This window comes from Aspergillus luchuensis, chromosome 6, assembly GCF_016861625.1.
Source record: "Aspergillus luchuensis IFO 4308 DNA, chromosome 6, nearly complete sequence".
Classification (NCBI taxonomy): Eukaryota; Fungi; Ascomycota; class Eurotiomycetes; order Eurotiales; family Aspergillaceae; genus Aspergillus; species Aspergillus luchuensis.
The window spans coordinates 3,570,369-3,592,619 of NC_054854.1; the positions used below are offsets into that span (position 1 = coordinate 3,570,369).

Consider the following 22,251-nt stretch of genomic DNA (forward strand, 5'->3'; position numbering starts at 1 on the left):
TCCGTCTGTCTGCCCTTTTCAATCGACTCGTCAACAACGGACATGACTAGGTGCATGGACAGGGGACTAAAGCAAAGCAAAACGAAATCATAAGAGTCGGGTCGGTCCAGACTAGTCTTCGATCGAGGGCTGCATGACAGCGCCAGGATCAGCATATGAGACTGGACTAGGCCGGTAACGCCACTCAAAACCAATGATCAGACACCTGTCCCGCTGGTGGCTGAATGCGTAGCTCATGAACCCCACCGTGGATATCCAAAGCTAATGTGAACAGTAGGTGAAAAAAAGAAAGAACAAAAGCAAATTGATGAAATGAAAAACCGGAGAGCAACGAAAGAGAGTCTAGAAGAACTTGCTCCCTGAGCCGCGCATGTAAATAGACGATGCCTCAATCAAGAGGAAAGGGGTCTCATGGAACAAACGAAGAGTAGAATACCGCCCAAGATCCTCTGCGCCCGCTAATGACCAGCCGGTAAAAGTAAAGGTGCATGCATGGGATGGAATGATATGGGAAAGAAGTGAGATAAAGAAATGGATGCAATACGTCGCACGGGGTATTTAAATAGCGAATCCGATGATGCTTTTTGTTTTCCTTCTGAAGCGCTTGTCATCTCCGCTCTTCTCGAGCTCGTTATTGCGGGGATTGGCCTGGACCGGGGTGGCCCATTGGTGGCGGGCTGCCAAACCCTGCTTGCTGGGCGGCTGCATCGTTCGTGTACATCGGATACTGGACCACACTCATGGGGGACATGCTGTTCACATCCTGCCAGGTGTTGAATCCCATAGCGGCCGGCTGGCCTGGGTATGAGACGGACACCGACTGTAGATCCGCTGCAGGAGGACTCTGGGGGTTTATTGGAGTTCCGGGGAAAGACTGGGCCGGACTGGTCATCCTTCTCTTGAGATCTGCCGGCGACGGCTGCACGAATTGACCTTGGTTCGGATACGGAATTGCCATGTCTGCGGGTTGTGCCGAGAATGTCATCGCACGTGTTGGCGGTACTTGCCAGACCGTCCCATCAGGCTGCATGGCATACGTGGGTGTCTGTGCCAGGCCTTGCGACTGCGACGGAACCGTGGGCGTTCCTGGCAGGGGCGAAGTGGTTGGCATCGGTGCCATGGGATTGGGCGTCGCACCCCAAACGTTCGTAGACATGTTCATCATCGCTTTGCCCGCGGGCATAGCCGCTAACATTTGAGGGTCTGTGATGGTCGTATACTCGTCCCACGGAACCCCGGTTTCCATTGGAGGGGGACCTACAAATTCCGCACCGACGCTGCGATCTGTTTCAGGCAATGGTCAACACACTTCACTCCAACATTCCTCCTGCTGGGTAGGGCCACAAACCTGGAGTAAATGGTGCCATCGGGTTGCTCGGGAAGGTCGCGGTATTGAAGGCGCCCACATCCGGATTCGAACCCAACGGCATGGGCTGATAAGTAAAGAAAGGCTCCGCTTGCTCTACCCCAGTCACATTCGGGGGTGACGAAGAAGCGGTCGAGGGGTCCGTCGAAGCGGTTTCTAAACGAGAACTGGGACGTGACTTCTTCTCGATCGGGGGCTGCTGGTCGACAGGGAAGAACTGGCATTCCTTCCGGAGGCGTATACAATTCTCGCATCGCCCTTGAGCATCATCTGGTGCGACAAGACATCGGATCTTTCGCCGCCGGCAGTGTACTGTCGCATAAGAAATGAGTATTCCAACGGAGACTACGGAGTACCGAGAGCTTACCACATGCGACAGAGGTGCGATGATATCCAAGCTTGTTGCGCTTTTTATCCGCAGTGGAAGATTCCATGACTGTGCCTTCTGATCTTGTTATCGGAGTGTTATCCTCGACAACCGCGGGCATAGCCCTATATATGATGCGATGAAAAACTGAAGACTGTATGCTTAGAGCACATTAATCGCACAGAGAAAGAGGAAGGGCAAGCTGATCGTCTCGAACCGCCCAAGTGCGCAGCGAAAATTAGATATTTCGAATAAAGTTGAGGGATCGAGATGATGCAATATGCCGCGCTAGACAGTGAAAAGTGTCGAGTAGAAACAATATGTCACCAAGTCAGAAGCGCAAATAATTATAGCGATGACTATCGGGATATGTTGTTATGAGGTATTCTTCGTTCCAACGGTGCGCCTCCGCACTCGTTCCTTAGCGGGCAGGGTACTGTGGATAGCCACCACCTAGACTCGGATCTTGTCGATGGGTTTGGGCAGACCGAGTCGCAAGCACCGGTAAATGGCTGGACGTATATTATTTGGCTCGTCGCGTCGCTGCTAATCGTGGAGCGGGGCTTCAGGAGGGAGAAGCAATGTCCGAGAATATCGCAGGGTTCAATTTCTCCAAGCAGGATGATTTGTTGATAGCGGGTAATGGTGCACCGGCCTGCAAATTAAGGATCATTAATTATTTAGTAGGGAGCCAGCAATCTGAATGCAGGTAATAAGAACAACAAGGATGCGAAAATAAGCGGGGAAACGTCGGATAGATAGGTAAATGCGAAAGAAGAAGACTGGACAGGACGTCGGACGATTGAAGGAAAGGCAAGCAGCGAGAAAAGGAAGGTGAAAGGTTGGTGGAAGAGGGACGATAGTTCAAGTTGAGTGGAAAGACGGTGGTAGTAGTAGTAGTGGTGGTGGTGGTAGTGTAGTGGTGGTCAAGTCGCAAAGGAAGCCAGTAGTAGTACTTGGTAGTAAGAGGAAAGGAAATACCGAGGACCTACTTCCGTCGTAGTAGTGGGTGCCCACTGCAGTAGTGGAATTGGTTGCTCGGGATCTAGGATCTCGGGACTTTGTGCGCGGTGGGATTTAGATTTTAACCCGGAGCGAAATAATATTATTCTTGGGCTCCCGTTGGGAGGAAGTAAGTATGATGTATGAATTGTCTGTACAGCCAAGCTGGGAGGTTTTTTTTTTTTTTCTTTTTTAGGGGACCGTGAAGGAACTGCAAAGAAAGGGGCTGTGGAAGCCAAATTAGGTGGAGGGTAGAGGTAGAGAGAAAAAAAAAAACAAAAAAAAGTAAAATAGTAAATAGGGAAAAAAAAAAAATAAAAAAAAAAATAAGACCAAGTGAGATGGAGAGGAAAAACAAGTTAAGGATAAACGGTAAATTAAATGGGTAAAATAAAAAATAAATGTGTGCGCAAAAGAGAGAGAGGGAGAGGGAGAAAGAAGACAGAGGGAGGAATAAAATAAAAATAAAAAGACTACTGGGACGATTCAAGCACAATGGAGTTGAAATTCCATGGGGGTTATACCATGGGGGGGAAGCTAAGGAAGGAAAAGGAAGGCAGAAAGTAAGTCGCAAAGTGGATAATGGAGAATTAGCAGAAAGGAGTAAAGGGACAGAGACAAAAGAGCGAGAGAGAGAACAGGAACAGGAACAGGGACAGGCACAGGAACCAGACAAGGCCCAGTGTCAAGAGTCAGTGGTTAAACTGTATGGGGAGAGAGGTATGAGACAAAGTGCTGATGATGCCGGCGATGACGAAGAGCCAGATCAAGCAATCTAATATGCGTGGATTATTCGGAACCATTATTACCAAATCTTTCCTTAAAGGAAAGAAGAAATCGTGTGTCTCCTCCCCCCCATTCCCCCCCCCCAGTATTAAGGTACTGTCAGTGCTGAAGAATCAGGTCGGAGAACTAGCTCGCCTCAGGTGGGCAAGCCTTTACTAACCCAAGCTGAAACGCCAGGCTAGGTATGGAGACTACTCTTTATTATTATTATTTTTTCTTTCTTGGAAATTTAATAATTTTTTTTTTACCCCATTTTCTTTCTCTGGTTTACTATTAATATGCCCGAGGATGATACCATGGCGAAGAAAAGGCTGTACCTTTAGGTGACTATGGAGGAGTATTTAGTTAATGAATGTTAGTAGGCTTTGCGTCGGACTGCCCGACTGGCGGACTTGACCACTAGTCCAACATTTACTTCAGCTACTCGTTGGTAACTTCGACGTACCTGCCTAGCTGAATACTGATTTGCCCGATGTTATGTGAGATCCCTCCATACTACTACGATTAGTCGTTGGGAGTTGGTTGGGAGGCATTCCCAGACAGCAGTCCTGACAGCCTGAAGGTCTTCAGGCGCAGGGACAAGATGAATGACTGTCCAATTGAAACATCTCATCAAACCTACCAAGGCAGGCAGAGATTGACGAGTGTCTGAAAAGGGTGATGGCGGCATTCGAGAATATTAGCAGGGATCATTGCCGTCACATGGAATGTGGCTGTGTGGGATCTTAAGGTTGTCAAGTCGAGTCGAGGCGAGCCAGAAGAGGAAAAGAGGAAAGGAAGGACGGAGACCATGGGAAAGGCTGGGCTGGACTGTATCCATCGAGTTCCTGGCATCAGAAAGTGGGATTGGTGATAATATTTTTTTTTCCCCTGTGGACTGATGGAGATGCAAGTTGCAGCCCTTTATCCCAAAGGACCAGAACAGATGGTTGGTACCTTTGAGAGGGGAAACGAAGTACCTTGGGTTGGAGGTTGTCAAAAAGCCGGCAATAGAAAATACCCCAATCCATTATCATACCATCCGGAGCATGCGTGTGCATCGTGCATGGGGACCTACCTAGTACTCCGTAGTAAGTAGGTACTCCATCCATTACTTTGCCTCTCAGATAGGCGTGCGTCGGTCGGTCGGTGCGGACAGAGGAAAAAGATACCCCTGATCCCTCGCACCGCCCCGGCTGGTTCCTCCCAACTTCTCCCACCCTCGTCGTCCGTGGTCCCAAGAGGTCTGTGACAGACGCCTGTAACCAGACTTCGCCCAAGACAAGACTAGACTAGACTCGTCTAGTCTACTTCACTTCAACTTCACGTACAAAGTAGTAGGAGGAGTGGGGGGTGGGGTTCCCATGGAGGTATGCGTTCTTCCCTCCCTCTTTGGGCTTAGCAGAGGGGAGTGAGAGAGAGGGGGAAAGAGACACGCTGATAGCTGAGACCTGTCAATCATTTGAAGAACTGGGGAATCTGGATCCCGGCTCTCATCCACTCAGCATCTGAAGAGCGTGGTTTTAAATTTAACTCCTCGTTGGGGCCAGGGTGACGGCCGCGATCGATTGGGCGGCCGCATGGGTCTGGCCGGAGACTGCAGCCAACCAGCGGCGCCCCAGCGCGAGGGACTTTCCCCTCTGGGCGAAGACGAAGGATTTCGTCCGGTCGCAAGATCGCCCAAAGCAGATTAGTGGCAAGGTGAAACAGAGACTCGAAGTTTGCTGAGCTTCGAGAAGCCCTGGAGTCGTCATCCTCGCCAAGCGGTCACGCTGTTGATTGGTGAGCCGCCGCAGGGCATGGGGCAGGGGCCTAATCATCGTCATCCTGACTTGCACATTCCAGCAATCCCACTGGTGTTTCCACAGATGAGTTAATGAGGATGGACATGGGGCTTCATTTTATTTTCATTTTCATTTTTTTTTTGGGTTTCTCTTTTGATTATTTTTTATTTCGTTTTGATAAAAAAAAATTTTTTTTTTTCTTTCTCTTTTTCTCTCTTTACTTCCCCCCTCTCTCACCCTCTGATTTCGCTCGAACTGGATTCCACTGGACTAGGTGATATTCAGCAAATGCTCTGTTTCTCGCCTAACTCTGGAATGGTTCCTGCTACGACGGACACGCAACCAGACAATTCTAGTAGAAAAGAGCAGCGGCGCGCCCGCGTCAGTCAGCCAGTCGGCCATAGCGGCTATCTCTCAGCCCATCCACACCCACACCATGCTGTGTACAGCCCAAGCCCAGCCCACATCCACGTCCATGCTGACTTCGTACCTGCATGTACCCTGGAAATATACTCCGCCATAAGAGGCAGAGAGAGTGAGACTGGATCTGTCAGAAATCAGGTGGGCCTCTTCCAAGCCAAGGTTTGATTTAAGGATCACATCTGCAATCCTAGTGTAGCCAGTGGGCTTGGCCTGGCCGAGTGTAGTGGTTTTTCTCAGTAAGGGATTGCGTTTGCAGTCGATCGCAGTAGTAGAAAGGAAACAGACTCCAATGGGAATTGTCAAGGTCGCATTCGGAGGTACTTCCAGAATCGTATGATGACAAGAAATCACTGCCACTGCCACTACTGTTGTTGCTGCTGCTGCTGTTGCTGCTGATTGATGATGGCATGAGTGCTTTTACTAGTCTAGGCGAAAAGTCTACTTGTCCAGTTCGACATGGATGGGGACACTCACTCTACCTGGATCAGGCATATGTGTTTAGTTTAAAGTAATAGGCTTGCCTTCTCTTAGGGAACATGAGGGATGCGCGACTTTTGTTTATCTATTGTTTTAATTAATTTATATATATTTACATAGACTTATTTAATATATATATACAATCAAAGTATGGAATGGTGACATGCATGTAAACTACGCACTTAGCCAGCATTATAGCACCCATGCCAAACCCAAGCAGATTGCTTGGCCTTTCAGGGTCCTCTCGGGCCTCCAATTTATTATTAGTAGCGCTTTCGTTAGCCATGGATGGATAAATTCGGCTCCGAACTTAGTTCCTTTCCCTTCCCAGGATAAAATCATAGACACAACTCGGATGGTTTCCTCCACTTACCGTGTGCACTTTCTGGGCCATTACGTACCTGCGTAACTCCAAAAGGAACTTGGTGTATCCGCTGGACCCTTCAATTGATTAACTGACGGACAATGGCACGCTGTCCTTTTCTGGTTCGTAATTTCACAGATGGGAGACTGATGGAAAGCGTTACTGACGCTCTTTCTTTATTTTTTATTTTTTTGATTTTATTTTTTTTACCACTGATACTAGCTGCTTGGTGAAGAAGGTATAATGGTAGATATTAAACATGTTATGCAATCTACAATGATGCTTGGTACATTAACTGGATTCAGCAAGATAGTCAGTGGTTAGGGAGATTCGGATAGTAAGGTACCTGGGACTAAAACGCGTGGATATTGCTACTTTGGTCAGCCTTTGCGTCGCTAGCGGGATCGGGCAGCCGATATACGTAAGCGAAGAGACGAAGATCGTTGGCAACTTCCACTTTTCTCCCTGAACACCGCAGTCACACCTCGCCCTAGCGCTGTTTAGTGGCATTTATTGTCTCGTATCGGACTTGAAACAAGTTCGCCTCATCCATCAACGCTCTGCCCTATCATACAAATCATTATCTGATCATCGCGGTCCGCCGGACGGAGCACTGCCTTTCAATAGGTGGGAAACGGGCGGTTGCCCAGTTCCGACTTCTTACTTTGCTACTTAACCGGTAAGAACAATGGCCTTGGCTATGGTCTACTACTACACTAGAATAGACTAGACTACCTCCTGATTAACGGCCACATACGCATGCCTCTCTTCCCACCCACATCCACCCCCCATCCACAACCCCCCCCGGCTTCTGCAGGGACTAAAATGAACACTAACCCAGTGTTTCGCTGCACCACTGGTGGTCCTCTCCACGAGAAGCCATGCGTCAAAATTCTCCGAGGGGTGAAACTTAATCCCTAACTAATGAATGAGCGACCATTGGTCTAACCCAGTCAATGCTGCTGCTGCTGATGACGATGATGATAAGTGCGCGGCAATAACAAGAGAGAAATTAACATGGCAATGATGATTCTTCCCTGCTTTCAGCCTGTCAGTCTGGCATGTGTTGCTCGCTCCCCTCCGACAGATTACCTCCTCCTGTTGGTGGGAGTCGTACAAAGTAGGTAGGAATCTACGGTCCGACTGGACTCTAACCCACAGCAGGGCCACGCCATCTGTCCTCTTGGACTGAATCGGAGCCAATCACAATGGCGCCTGCCTTTTCACCACCCATGGCTGATGGAGTGAATCGGCGGAGTTCTCACTCGATGCAGTAATTATGTCCTAATCTATTAACAGACCAACAAGTAACTACTAACTAGATAGTCTACTCTACTACTACTGCACTCGACATACGATGATACGACGCGCGCCCTCACGATCCCAGCTTTGCTGTTTCCATTGATCTTCCGTATGATCTATCCATCCGAAACAGACCCTGAGCGGATTTCCGAGCCCCGAGCTTCTTCGGTTTTCTGTTTGTTCGATCTCAAGGGTCTCTGCCGGGCCGGAGATCCTTGACGTTCGTGGGTCGTTTGTTTCCCCCCGTTATATTTTACTTTTTTGTTTTTTGCTTTTCCCTTGTTTGGTTCTTTATTTCCTCGGAAGAACGAGATCTATCGATTATGACATATAAGATAACAAAAAAATGGATTGTCAAATGTTTTCAGAAGCATCCCTGTCTGGCAGGGGTACCCAAAAGGGTGCCTAGATAGGTTTGCCTATCTATGAAACAATTTCGGCGCCCTACGGTTGGCGGACCATGCGACGCACCCTTATCGACTGTCCGTAACGGTTATTGAAAAAGCAAAAATTTAGCCTAAGAGAGAAAAAGAAAAGAAAAAGAAATAGGGGCGTCGGTCATATTGCTTTTTAGCGCAGACTTTTTCTTTCCTTACGGCAGTACTACGAAGGGAGAAGCGATACACCATCTCCTGTTCCATCATCAAATGCATTAATCGAAGTTATACCCGCCCACTCTTTTTTCATCGGTAAAGCTCAGCGCCGGACACGTAAGGACCCCAGTCTACACGCTCAGCAATCCAGTCGCAGGGCCGACCCTCCAGTCGAGCATATCCCTTTCGAGACAAGTGCCCGCGAGGATGAAACAAGCCGGTCCTGTTCTAACCCTGGGAGTGCCGGGCTAAAGGTTAGCCTGGTTGCTTGCTTACTTTCCACTCATAGTAAGGCGTGTGTCGGGCACGGAGGACACCCTTCTGGTATAGATGCTTTGGGGAGAGGGAGAAGGGGGGGGGAGTTTGGGTTTAGTGTGTCTTGACGCATCGCGCCGATTGGAAAAGCCGCAAAATCTTGTTTGCAACTAGAAAAGAAAAAAAAATGGTGTCTGGTGCTTGGCATCTGGCGTGCTCGTATATCATGGCTCCCTCACGTACCCCGGTGAATTTCTGGATGAAGAATGCTGCGGTCGCGATTGGCTTTCCGGTCGGTGTCATACCGGCATTGCAAACACGAGATCCTAGCCAGAAATCGGGGTTACTATGGTGGGTTTGGCAGCATTGATAGACCAGCAGCAGATACATGTTTGTATCACCTTTATAGCGCCATTTGCAACCCCCCCTCTCCCTCCCTCCCTACATCCCTTCTCTCTCCGCTGCCTAACAGACCACTCCAGATGGGTTAACCGTACCACCTTTGACTCTCTCAAGTGACCCACTGAATCCGTATACGGCCTTGGAGATGAGTTATGGCCACGGGGGGCGATGCAAACGGTGTAGATGAATAGTGTAGCCTGCTGGTTTGGGGGGTGGATGATGAAAGACAGAGTAGCGAATTGATTGCTGTCTTTCCTGCTGTTGCCTGAGACATGGCCATTCCACTTGCAGTATCTGTTGTCCTTTTAGTGCCGATGTGCAGGGAGTATGTACTTTCGGGACATCTGTCATATGTACTTTTCATGTCTTTAGTAGTCTCTTTCATCCACGTACTCGAGTATACTTCTCGGTCATGCTCCGTGAAGTTGAATACTGCCCGATCCAGATAGGTATCTTTCCCCCTCCATAGATACTACTAGTAGTAGTAATAGTAGATATCGGCTAGCACCAATCGGGGTAGTCGGCGTTGACCGCAACTTTCCTTCAGAGACGATCATCACTCGCGTCTGAAGAACCACGATCCCATTCCTTTGAGATTTCAATCTATCTATCTATCTACTGTGTACTAGAGGATGTGACTGCTCTATTGTGCCATCTTGGCATTGCACTCATCACTACTGTGATTCAGAAAACCTGGGGATTTACTAAACCGCAGAGAATTTTCTAGCCGTCATTCTCAGAAACGCACAGATCCAGCTGCTCCTCTTCCAAAATGACCCATGAACAAGATAGAAGCACCGAACTAACCGTCTTCTTTATCAAGATGTGGAACTGATCTCAAAAGCTACAGCAGAGACCCAGCAGCTGCGTGATTGAGCCATGACCACACGGAGGTATCAGCTTGACGTGGACCCCTTGACCTGTCTCAATGGGGATATCGAGCTTCTGGTTAGTTTCTACTTCCAGTGTGTCACTCTCTCATTCGTTATTCTTACTGAATATTCTTCTTCTTCTGGTTTGTTTAGCTTCCTCCGCGGCATGACGACTGGCTGTTGCTCGGATCGGGTATACTGGACCATGAGTGAAGATGGCGCAGAAGGATACTGAGACTTTTCTATCTTCAGTGACACCATGGTTCTATTCCTGTCTGAGGAACAGCTCTAGAAGTGGTCTACTGGACTGTCTAAGCTTGGTTGCTGATGCCTGTCTCCTCTTTGGTCGCTCGGTACTTCATGCTTATCCACAACAGTTAGCTACTTCTACGGAGGATTGCCGTTTAGTCTAAAGCATGGGCTGTGGATGCGAAGTTTCGGCTATAGTGGCTCAGATAATGACGTTGATAAGCCCAATAGCTCTGTCATGATCTGGGGCAACGCTTGGCTTACGTCGATAACAACGGTAAGAGCATGATTACACTGATAATGGCCTCGAGATAATGATTATCTACGTTGAAAGAATGACTAACGGATAGATGTCTTAGATTATCGAAGTTAGAATTATACGGAAGATGTCTGGTTCCACGGTTTGCCACAAAAAGTGCCACGAGATGCAGCAGGCGCAGGTCTGGAAAAGTGCGAGATGGAATATCAGTCAGGAGGGTATAGTGCGGCACAAGTGAAGGAACTCACCACAATTTGCACAATTTGGCAGTCCGTCTGTTGCTGAGTTTATTACAGTCGTCCGTGGGGGGTTGACGATATAACTGCCAAGAAAAGGCAACACTAGTGGCAGGGAGTATGGATGGGTTGAACACTGCAGCTTGGGTCGCATTCTGGTCTACCTACGCTAATATTTGGGCCCTTGAGAGCTGATGGCTACAGACAGATGACTTTCTCTTCTAATGTCCAGTACAAGCTCGATGTCTCTACAGACTATGACAGCATGCTTGAGTCGGAACTACTCTCTCGCTGCACTGCATGGTGTTTTCTGCTTCAACTCGGATATACCATAGAGCATAGTACAACGGTGAAGGTCTTTGAACGTTCATCATCTCCAATCGCGATGAGTTAAAATGCGATCAAGAACATCCGTTTCACCATCAGACACAGCGTAGTCTTCCCAGACAATTATCTCTTGGTGCCTACCCTCGACATAGACACCAGCGCTGCTAGAATCAGATTCTAGACTCACCGTGTCTTCAGGGGTACCAAAATGCCTCGCCACAACCCACTGCATCAACTCAATGCAGGTCGAATCAAAATCCTCCTAGACGTTGGATTCAGTATCCAACCAACATAACTTGCAGCAATGCGAGACAAGCCAAGCTATAATTAGCGACTGCTATAAAGGGAGTAAAAAGACATGGATCCCGCTCCTTCGAGAGCTGCGGAAATTTAGTGGGAAATGCTCGCGGGTCCGCTCCCTAGTTTTATTTACCAGATCATGATGTATGTAGTACAGTAGTAAAACAATAATATCATCCCATCTGAGTTCTGTTCTTCCCAGGGGAATTAGAAAGGATTGGTGTTTCTGATATAGCCCACAAAGCTACTGGTTGATACGGTACTGTTCCTGAAAATATATATTCATAGATTGAATAGCTACTTACTAATTACTCCCAGTACATCTTCGATCATCTACAAATCCACATGAAATAAACTATATTAGCATTCATTCATTCGTACATACCATTCCTCTTCACTCATCACCAAAAGGAAAAAAAAAAAAAAAAAAAAAAAATTGAGCGACGTAGATGGTTTAAAATGACATATGTAGTCGGACTCTGAGAGAGAATTCCTTGAAAATATACTAGGAGATAACTTAGACTGAAGCAAGAACCAAGAGCATGAATAAATATAGAATACCAGAGATACATGATAGATAGATAGATAGATAGTACTGTGAAAAGATAATGGAAGTATAATAATAGTAATGGGCGATAGTTAGTATATATACATGGATCAATAATTCTCTTCTCAATATGCATATGCGGAATTTAGGACCGAGTAGAGAAGAGAGTAAATGAGAAGCATATGATATATAATATAATCCTTTCTTTTCATTTTCTTTCCTAAATAGGGAATAGACTTGTAGATAGGTAAATATAGGAGAACCGTCTTCTCATCTCATCTCCATCCCCTCTTCAGCTTCCTGATCCCTCATGAACTAATTTGAAGGGACGCTATCTACCTGTTCTGAATTTTCCGAGTAGTTGGGAGTATCTTATTTGTTCTTTTCTCTCTGCCTTCTTTCTCTCCCTCAGGACTATCTCTATGGTTTATAGCAAGACTTCAGGCTCTCCTCATTCAAATTGAACTACTCTCATCCGAAGCACCTTATCCCAGACGATGCTATAGCTAGATGTAATAGAAAGGATAAGGTGTCTGCATATGGGGAGGAATGTATCTCCAACTACTCTTCCCTTCTGTGCAAGTCCACGTAGTCCTCTTCGAAGGGTATTTCTAGCGCAGTAGCTCTAACGCAGTTATCTCGAAGACAGCGTATAATATAGGTATAAAGATGTTGAGAACATGATCACTGAGCTTGAGCCATTGGCCCAGAGTGGAAAGGAAGACCGGTTTTGACGTTCTTGCTTGGTTGATAAATGCTTTCCAAAGCCATCGGAATGTAGGTGGAATGATCTTCTTTTTTCTTGAACAGGGGATGGCTTGGTTTGAATGGCGATGTTGTAAATCCTGCATCTTATCCTTGCTGGAGTCGCTGTTAAAGTTGGCAGCAAGGTAGGAGTTATTGAAGATGCTCAGGGAGTTCCTCGGGTACTTAGTATAGAGCGGTGAGCATGGGGAACAGGCAATCAATCCATGCAAAATCCGTACGATGGATACTGGCTGGGGGATGATATGTGGGAAGATAGAGAAACCTAAGCTGGGAGCTAGGTAGGTAGTATTTAATGACGCAGTGGTATGTTAGGGGTTGGTTTACAACCAGTACGGCAATAGATGATTGAAACTGATGCCAAATGTCCCGTCAGGATGAATAAAGTAGAGTCGATCGACGCTCCAGTAACAGTTCCCTGGACCTGACACATCTTTCGTCCTGATCTAGCAAGGGCCGTAGAAAGACATGGCGAACTGCGCTTCCGTGTGGCTACTTCTGACTAGCCAGCTTTCCAAGGTTTCTGACTATCAGGTTGGCACATTGAGAAATCATTCGAGAAGAAAGATGAATCTCTTTTGATTATGATTGACGAGCACGTCGTTCACTGCGATGGCCGCAACCGCAATTGCAGTTGTGCGTTGTTGGACCAGACACTGAAATACGTGTGATGACATCTGAGTACCGAAACTTCGAGGTTCTGGGACGCATCTTGGCGATATTGGTTGCTCTTGCAATGCGCCGGGGTTGTCTTTTCATGAAGCAATACATGGTCGGAACTCCGTCGCGATAGGACACTGATAACACGAGTGGACAATACGCATCGTCTGGTGTCTGGGGGTAGCTTCATGAGCCCGGCAACCTGTATCCATTTCGCACAATTAGTTCATCGCACATGGTATACTAACCAGCTAGGATAAGCTTGTTGGGGCTCTACATACCTTGTATCGTTCTATAAATGGGTCTGTTGGAGGCCGGGAACCATATGCCACAGAACAGATTCAGACGATGGGGCGGAGGCGTCGCATCGACAGTTCGGCGTCTCCGTAAAGCGTCTGATACGGTGTTGTCCCACTGGTCTTCTGGATCTCATGCTATGCATGGTAGCAGGAGATGGATAAGGGCAATTCCAATTTTCAAAGAACCACACACCCCGAGTACAACCATGCAGGCAGTCATCGACACTCAACAACTGGAGAGAAGTTGCACAGAGACTCGGGAATTAAGAGCATTGCAGACCTCCAGATCTAGTTTGGTTGATATCAAACCATAAACCTTGACCACCGAAACTGCCAACGATGGAGCTGATCGGGGTGAGAGCACCATAAAACATCCAAGCAGGCATTAGCAGCAGTGTGGCATTCGGGAGACCAGTTCACAGCTCTGAGAACCTTCGATGGGAGTACACTAAAATCAAGAAAACGTGGAATAAGAATAAATGGATGTTTCCTGACAAAGCATTGTCTGCATTGATCGCATCCTGACTAGACCAAGCACAACCTGATTCTATGTTCTCCGGTTGTATTGTCTCACCCACAGCATCACTGTTGGCTGTACTCATTGATGGGTCGCTCTCTGCCGCTACCTCCAACAATAGTTCTCCTTGATCCTCCTATAGAAACCGTTCTCAATCGCTCGAGACCTGACGTACTATCCCCGTGAGTCTGTAGCGCCATGTATTTTCCGCCGGTGTCCAGGCTGTAGCCCTTTGACCAAAGAGTGCGGTGGCAGCAAACGAACCGCTCTTTGCGCAACCCTATCCGAGCGGTCACGATCATGTACCATCTAGACTACTCAGCAGGTGACTATGGGGCGGCGTAGTGTAACCACTGAAGCATATAAAGCAATCATCTCTCCCCGTTGTATTCCGAATCCAGCAATGGTCGTTCCGTTGATGCTCGATGAGGATGTACCAGAGAAACTGTGAATGACACGTAGTCGGGATAGCGGTTGACAAAGAATCTGGATGAAGACTTGTTGGAATGTTAGTCGAGACATAACAATCTACATGACTGGCAAGGTGCAAGGACCTACACTGAAGAACAAACACCGATTTTGTGCCGTTTGCGCATGAGTACTTGTCGTAAGCGTTGCTTCAGGACATAGGAATCGATTGCTTGGATCCTCTGTTCGAAGAAGCGAGAAACATGCCACCGAGTGTGAAATTGCGAGTCACGTTCTAGATCACTTTTCCCGCAGAGAATGCGTATAGGCTAAATAGCTTCGGTCTAGACTTCCTGAACATTTGGGATAGTCGAAGGCGTAGCAGCTGCGCAGGAGAGCCATCGGTGTGTTTCTAAGCCCACAAACACTGGTGTCAACATTCACTCATAGCCTCCTTAGACTACCACTTGACACAGAACCACCCGGGTAGCCAGACAGGTACGTGATCAACGGTCGGGGGCTTCACTATTGAATCTCCTTCGACTGGCGGTGCCGGAGTCGCTCACTCGGTCTAATGGTGAGATCAATGCCCTGAGAGTTGTATCGCCCAATTCAGAGGGCCCGACCTTCTTGCTGGGCGCATTGGGAAGCTGCTGCTCGCGTCACACGTTTGATGTATGGCGAATGGGACAGTTCAGCCCTCGAAGCAGTGGTAATGACGACTGTGGAGTACAAGCAATGTGGAAAGTTTCAGGCAGGAACTGAGAAAGCCTGTTGTTTGGAAGGCCTGTCCAGTGGCAGTTGTGGCTATATCCAACCACGTGTTGCCGATGAGGATTCAGATCGGTATGCAGCAAGCATCCTAGCACTACAGCCATCTCCTTCCAACTATCAGCCTTGCCATTATACCACAGCTGCAGGGTTTGTGAGGCCAACATATGGATCGGACAAGATGCAACAGACGTGTGTCTGGGGGAAGAGAGTTGTCTTAGAGAATCCCAGCTCCAAGGATGCTCGTTAATCCTCCCCGTGAATTATATACCGAGAAACGACCAGTCGGGCCATTAGTCTTCATCGTGGAAAACAGCTGTGCTGACGTCTTCGAGGGTTAGGCCGAGGGTCATGGCTTTTTAGAGCCTATGAAAGCCAGGTATGATTAGATCTAAGCAAGATTTGATTAGACTCAGATTGCATAACTTGTGGTTATTCTCTCCATTTATTGATATTCCACAATTTGGCCATCGCCCAGATTCTGTGCGGATTTCGAATCCCCATGGACCAAAATGCTAAGCACGTTTGTAAGTCGAATGAACAAGTATAACTCGACACGATTGGGAAGGCCAAGGGTCGCTGGAAGCCGCCAGTGAGGAACAATGGCGGAGCTTTTTCGCAGGAATATCGGAAAATCGTGTTGAGGTAGGCCATCTAGAGTTTCTGAAACATTAGCTGTGGAGTTGGGAAACTGTCTGGCATGGTATGGCGGTCGTGCTCAAACACTCAGACACAGCTGAGCCACAAGAAAAGGGAGGAAGAACGGGTGAAACAGACTTGACAGAGCAGAGACATACAGAAACACGATATGTTTCAGGTTATGCCGTTTCCACATGTGTGTGGTCTTGTCCAGTACATCTTCGCAAATCGGTTGTAATTGATTGTTGTGATTTCCATTCTGATCGCTGCACCGGCCGTATCAAGAGTCGTGGGTGGGTTCTCGTATCCCAAGCGCAGAGTATACTAGATAGTCGACAATCTACCTCCAAAGTGATTTGAGATATGCACATCATCAACCACAAGACATTCTCAAAGACTCGTTTTCATCGCGAATGTCCCATCAGGTGCCTCATCACCTCCGCCCATTTCTTCAGATACTCATGCTTCTCCAAACAGAAGTCAACTGCATCCTTGGCAGCAACAGCATCTTGCAGCGCACTGTCCCAATTCAAACCATCCTGAATAGATTTAGCAAGAAACACCTTCGATAAAGTCTTCGCAATCCTGTCCTCCTGAACCGCGGAGTTTCCCATATAAGCTTGAAAACAGCTTGTTCTGAGGATAGTCGAGTCGACAACCCCCAGATGAATGGTCTCAAGGAAATTGGTATCATTTTAGTATATATCGTGGCAATGAGCACCGTATCGCTGTCGATATAAATCCACAAGGCGCGTCTCGCCCCTATCCAAGATGAAATGTTTTGCACGGGTTGTATATAGCAGCATCGTATAGTATGCAGAATGGGGAAATAGTATATAAGAAATGCAGTAGTATATAGGAGTTGATGGCGATAAGAAAGAGATGGAGGATGCTTTGGAGGCCTTGAGGTATATATGGCACCGAAGGAGAATCACCAGAGATGGATACTCACAGGTGAAGAAGAGTCCGAAAGAGCAAGGAGCAAGTGAGCAAGTGAGGGAGATGGTGTGGGTGACACCAAACGGGTATTTGCCTCTCTGGCAAACCGCCCCGGTCTGAAGGGCAGCATCCCGTGTGCCGTAACACTATGCAGCTAACCCCCAAGTTACCAGGCAGCTACCTACATATAGGCCATGTCTAGATCAGAGTATTTTCGAAGGATATTACTACATACAAACGAGGCGGGAAAATGGCAGGCATCATCACTACGTGCGACCGGAAACCAAACCCTTCTAAGTGTCAACCTATCAAACTATGCTACTCCCCACCATACAACACCTGGATCGACGAAGAGGGCGTCGACATCCCGTCCCCAATGCGAATCACCACTTTCACCTGCAACGCTCGGGCTTCGCGAATGCAACACGCCAGACAGGTCCGTCCGACCTTGCCAATGACGGCATGATGTCCAACAGACGCACACCATGCTCGCGCAAATGTTTCCTTGTCGTGCGAGCCCCGCGCGTCGAGAAGGAGGATCTCTTCCTTACCTAGTCCGCTGCTGTGGCCATCCGAGTGAGATGTCTCCGCCAAGGATTCTAGAGGCACCCACTTGAACGCGTACGATCGGTGCAACGGGTGGCCCGGCAAACGATGATGTCTATGAGAGACATGGCTTGATGACGAGGATGACAACCCGCCATCCGCTGTGCTTGGGGGATTTTGATAGTTGACCGACCCCCCAGGTGGACGGCACTCGTGGGAAGAAATGAATCGTACGTTGTAGGCCAACTCGAACGACACCGGGGTGGGTCCAGTAGCAGTGGAAGCGAGAAGAAAATTGGCATAGGCCTTTTGGACCACGGTCAGGTTATGGCTTGTTCGTTTCGTATCAACGGAGAAGGTGAGGTCCTGAAAGTCGATGTTTGCTTTCGACCAGCTATCGCAGGGGCCATCGACAGGCAGCAAGAATACTCCACTCGTAAGCTCTCCCAAACCCAGAGGCGTAGAGTCAAAGGAAAGCCGGTTTCCGTGTTTGATGCGTGGCTTGCCTGGACGTCGGGGCGGCTCGCGGACATCCACCTCATACCACGTGTTGACAAAGTGCTCACCGTTTTTAGAGTTCTTGGGCACTATGCAGCTTGCCAGCCAGGCCAGACAAACCTTTGTACCCGGCTGGCTGGCTAGAACTCGCCCAACAATGCACTTCTTACTCCACCAGGTCTTCCCCTTGTACGTGAAACCACCGTAAACGTTGGCGACTGGTCCAAGTGTAGCCATCGCCTCTTCGTCATTTTCGAGGATGGTTGCCATGAGAAGGTGGCTGATGGACTCGCCAGGGATTACCAACCCCGCGAGCCAGCTACGCGTAATCCAACCACCAATGTTCAAGGGACGTATGCTGTGCGGAGAATGAAGGAGGAGCAGGCGGCGCGATGGAGATCTGCTATACATCTCTTTTGTCAAGTCCAGTGTGGAATACTCTGCAGGTAGCGAGTTGGTAAGAGGTATGGTGTAGGCGGCTTCGAGTTTCTTTTCCACCCCCTCACCCTCAAGCTTGGACCGCAGTGCGCTCTTGAATGCATCCAGTCCTGGCCAGCCGATATTGTCTGCAAATACGAACAGCCCTTTTAGTTGCTGGTCAACGTGGCTAGGGGCCAGATGACACCGCCAGGCGGATTCATCATTATGGGCGGATGATGTAGAGTGATGTGTGAAAGCTTCGAGGAACCCACGATGGTGATGCCGCTCAGGCGACTTGCTCGGAGCATGTATGGTCGGAGAAGGGTGGTCCGGCTCCACAGGGTTGTAGGTGAAATGGAAGCTGTCCAGAAAACGACGTACTGTAACCAGATCCCAATTCAGCTTACCACTCCGTAGCCGGTCAAACTCGTACACATCATGCACCGAGACATCGATATCCCGCGCATTCTGCAGCATTCCTACTCGAACAGTGGCATCCAAACGCATCAGGAGCTCCGCGGCGAGCAGCATCTGGACGAGCAACCACTTGCGTTCCAGCGTGAAATGCACCCAGGGTTTGTCAGACTTGTCCGGATCAAGGAAGTCGCCGTCGTCATGTGGGGGATTCTCAAACAACACTTGCCCAATGTGCAATCGCCAATCGATCAGACTGAAGTCAAACCACGCCCCAGGGGTAGCCAACACGACTGTCAAAGCTTTGATCTGAGCCTTCAAACTATGGGAATCGCCGACATCTGCAAACAGAAACCGCGCCGGTGGATACAGAAATCGGTTAAACAGTCCACTATACAGCTCTCGAGTGCATTCCATATCTAGAATCGTCTTTGGTGTATCCCCGTGCAAAATGTCGTAGCGGAGTGTCTTGAGCGTCTGGAGACGCTCCACTAGGGCTCGCAAGTCGATATCGCGAACGCCGATCCTCTTCCATGCAACCGGTCCTTCGCACAGCAACTTCTTCCGGTCATGAACGGTACCATCCGAGCACTGGGCATATGGGTCATTATAGTGCCCCATCAATTCATACGCCTCGGTTGCTGGTAGAGTTGACAGATGAAGAAGGTCAGAGCATGGTCGTGGTTTTTCGGGGCCCGCGTATACGATAGAGTCGGCGACGGGTAGCTCAAGAAAGTGACGAAAGCCGATTGTACCAGCGTCTTTGCCATTGACTGACAGCATATTGGGTACTTCGTGAACGCCGACATCAAAAGTCGCCCGCTTCGGAGCTTCCGATCGTTTCCAGTGCCCCAAATGAACCGGCATTTCCCCTTCAATTACCCAGTCATCCGGTACAGGCAAATGAGCATGGAGAGTGCACAGTGTATAGGAGGCGTGGGGAAGGGGCCGTCTATCCCAGAGATTTTGAATGGTGGGATCGTGGTCATCGAAAGGGAATATAATCTGTGGGTAGAAGAGTCCATGCTTTCCCTTCTCCAGCAGAAAGTATGGAGCCCCGGAGAAGATTGTCTCGATGTCCTTTTTGGTCAGCTGGTTGTGTGAAGGACCCTCGTGATGATGTGAGGGATGGGCTTTAGCAGCCTGATCCGAATGGTGATGAGAAGCATGATGTTCGTCTTGAGAGTCTGTATCCGGCTTTGTGGGATTGGATCGGGCTATGTCAGCCTCCTAGAGATGGTCAGGCTCCCCTTGGGCAAAGCTCCCAGACCGCGCTGGTATCCTTACCGATTTAGACGTCTTTGTCCCGGACGAGGATCCCGATTCCGAGTCTCCTCGATGCTTGTGAAATATATCATGGATCACACCTTTGGCGTGGGATCCAGTACTGTTGGTATCGGACACATTGGGTAATGAAGCTCTCCTGCCCCTCTCGTTCCTGGGCAGGTTATCGCCCTGACCCAGAGTGGCGGATGAGATGGAATGACGACGTCCAAAGAAAAAGGACATTCTGGGATTGTCGGAGACACACGGGTAGGAGTACTTTTGATGCTGTGTAAAGGCAAGAGGACAGGAACGATGTGTGGGCGATATCAGTCAGAGCAGATATGCTGCCACACTCGAATGGTGTCCGCACTCATTGCGGTCTCCCGAACGAGAGCTAATAAATAGTTATAAGGGAATAAACAATTGATGTGGGGGGACAAAGCCCAGATAAAAAGCGATCTAGTCTAGCTAGTACTGATCAGTCCACTGGTAAGGTGATAGGGGATGGCTGCATCCGGACGGTTCGAGGGAGGTCGAAGAACAAAAAGAAGGCGAATGAGCTTTGGTAATGGAGCTCTAGCGATGACGTCGGCCATCCGGCTCCCGGCATGGCCCGGTCGGGCAAGATGGTCCGACCGGCACAAGCACTACTCCAATTTGAGTCTATATTTTACAATTGAGTCTGGACGTAGATCGAGTCACAATTATACTGATACTGTACTTGGGCATTCGCTGACAGTCATATATACACTTTTGGTTTCACAAAATTCATTACTCAGATTCCATTCATTATGGCATGTTGACCGTCAGTGTTTAGGCGTGCTTCTGGAGGAAGCCCAGCGCGGTCCGGTATCCCCGCTCATACTCCTTGCGCACCTGCTCATCCTCGAGGTTGGAGCGAGCAGCCATCCATCCGTGGATCTGGGTGGAGAAGGTCTCAACATAGTTGGCCTGCTGCAGGTTGGCACCGAATGCCTCGACATCCTTGGGGTTCTCGTCCTTGGAGGCCAGCACCGCCATGGGGATGTTGACACTCTTGGCATCGTTAGGGTCGAGCATCGCTGGGTGGCATTGCACCGCCGCCTTGAACAGCTTGTTGTCCTGACCAGACGCCAGGGTCGTGATCTTGCCTCCCCAGCAGTAACCCAGGATCGACCAAGACTGGAAGCTGCCGCCAGCAGCGAGCTTGTTGGCCTCGGAGACAATGGAGGGGATCTTGGGCAGATTTGCGGGAGGAGCAGCCTTGGTTTGGAAGAAGTTACCCAACTTCTGCTTGTGGTCGTCGGTCTGAGGAGGGAACCAGGTGATGTCGGCCGGCTCGCCCTGAAAGAAGTCGGGGATGAAGACGCGGTACTTTTGCTCGCTCGCGGTGGCCAGGATGTCGGCACCCTGGATGGTCTGGGGGAAGAAACCGAAAATGTCTGAAAGTCATTGCAAATCTTAGTTATGGGCTTTAGGCAGGTTGGGAACGGGTCTATCATACCGTAGATGACGAGGATGGCCTTGGTAGCGGATTCGGGGCCGGTGACGTCTGGGTAGAGAATTAGTTGGTCCTTTCTGATCAAGTGTTTGACCTACAAGTCTTCAAGCCATTGATGGTCTTGTATTCGCCCTTGCCCTGGTAGCCCTGGGCCACGATCGGGGGGATGCTGGTGACGGTGAGTATGAAAGACAAGCCATTGACAGGGCATTACTCACGAGCAACAAGCCTTGTTGACACCAGACATGGCTGTAGAGGAACAGTGAAGGGGGCGCGCGATACGACTGGAGAGAGGTGTGACGGGGGTCAGGAATGACCTTCTGAGAGGGAGAGTCAGAAGCTGTCTGGAGAACATGTTAGAGGACACAGGCGGATAGCGGACGCACAGGGAGAATGAGACGGATGAAATTGGGTTGGGTGTGGGATGGATGGATGAGAAACTGAAGAAGAGGAAGGAAGAAGGAAGAGGGAGAGAAAGAGACGACAACAGGGTTAAATGAAGCTGGGGAAAGAAAACAGCCGAGATGCGAGGCCGACACACAGTAACTTGTGAGGAGTAGCATTTAGCAGTGAAGCTACCCCACCTGCCCTCGACGTCATCCGAATTCATCCCCGCCAATCCCGATTTCGCCCGGAGTTCCCTTCTTCCCCTTTCCCAGGGTCAGGCGTTCGTATCAAATCACTTGGACAGTGTTGCATATATAATTATTACGATGTGCCTTATAGAGCTTCAATTTTA

At 48.9% G+C, this 22,251-nt stretch overlaps 5 protein-coding genes across 5 annotated transcripts; 2 read left to right on the top strand and 3 right to left on the bottom strand.

The window, feature by feature from the left end:
• Nucleotides 1-631: 631 nt before the first annotated feature.
• AKAW2_61228A (putative C6 finger domain protein) lies at nucleotides 632-1,854 on the bottom strand (the record flags this gene model as incomplete). Its single annotated transcript, XM_041680797.1, has 3 exons — nucleotides 632-1,284; nucleotides 1,349-1,678; nucleotides 1,734-1,854. 3 exons carry the CDS (start codon nucleotides 1,852-1,854, stop codon nucleotides 632-634), a joined length of 1,104 nt encoding a protein of 367 aa, XP_041546726.1.
• A 1,282-nt stretch (nucleotides 1,855-3,136) lies between these two features.
• Nucleotides 3,137-3,514, top strand: AKAW2_61229S (uncharacterized protein; the record flags this gene model as incomplete). The annotated part of the gene is made up of 1 exon (XM_041680798.1): nucleotides 3,137-3,514. The coding sequence occupies one exon, from the start codon at nucleotides 3,137-3,139 to the stop codon at nucleotides 3,512-3,514; it is 378 nt and encodes a 125-aa protein (XP_041546727.1).
• Nucleotides 3,515-5,572: 2,058 nt separating this feature from the next.
• AKAW2_61230S (uncharacterized protein) lies at nucleotides 5,573-5,872 on the top strand (the record flags this gene model as incomplete). Its single annotated transcript, XM_041680799.1, has 1 exon — nucleotides 5,573-5,872. One exon carries the CDS (start codon nucleotides 5,573-5,575, stop codon nucleotides 5,870-5,872), a length of 300 nt encoding a protein of 99 aa, XP_041546728.1.
• An 11,334-nt stretch (nucleotides 5,873-17,206) lies between these two features.
• AKAW2_61231A (uncharacterized protein) lies at nucleotides 17,207-20,275 on the bottom strand (the record flags this gene model as incomplete). The annotated part of the gene is made up of 2 exons (XM_041680800.1): nucleotides 17,207-19,996; nucleotides 20,054-20,275. 2 exons carry the CDS (start codon nucleotides 20,273-20,275, stop codon nucleotides 17,207-17,209), a joined length of 3,012 nt encoding a protein of 1,003 aa, XP_041546729.1.
• Nucleotides 20,276-20,845: 570 nt separating this feature from the next.
• On the bottom strand, nucleotides 20,846-21,867 carry AKAW2_61232A (dienelactone hydrolase family protein; the record flags this gene model as incomplete). Its single annotated transcript, XM_041680802.1, has 4 exons — nucleotides 20,846-21,453; nucleotides 21,516-21,563; nucleotides 21,611-21,681; nucleotides 21,731-21,867. The coding sequence occupies 4 exons, from the start codon at nucleotides 21,865-21,867 to the stop codon at nucleotides 20,846-20,848; spliced, it is 864 nt and encodes a 287-aa protein (XP_041546730.1).
• Between the last annotated feature and the right edge of the window lie 384 nt (nucleotides 21,868-22,251).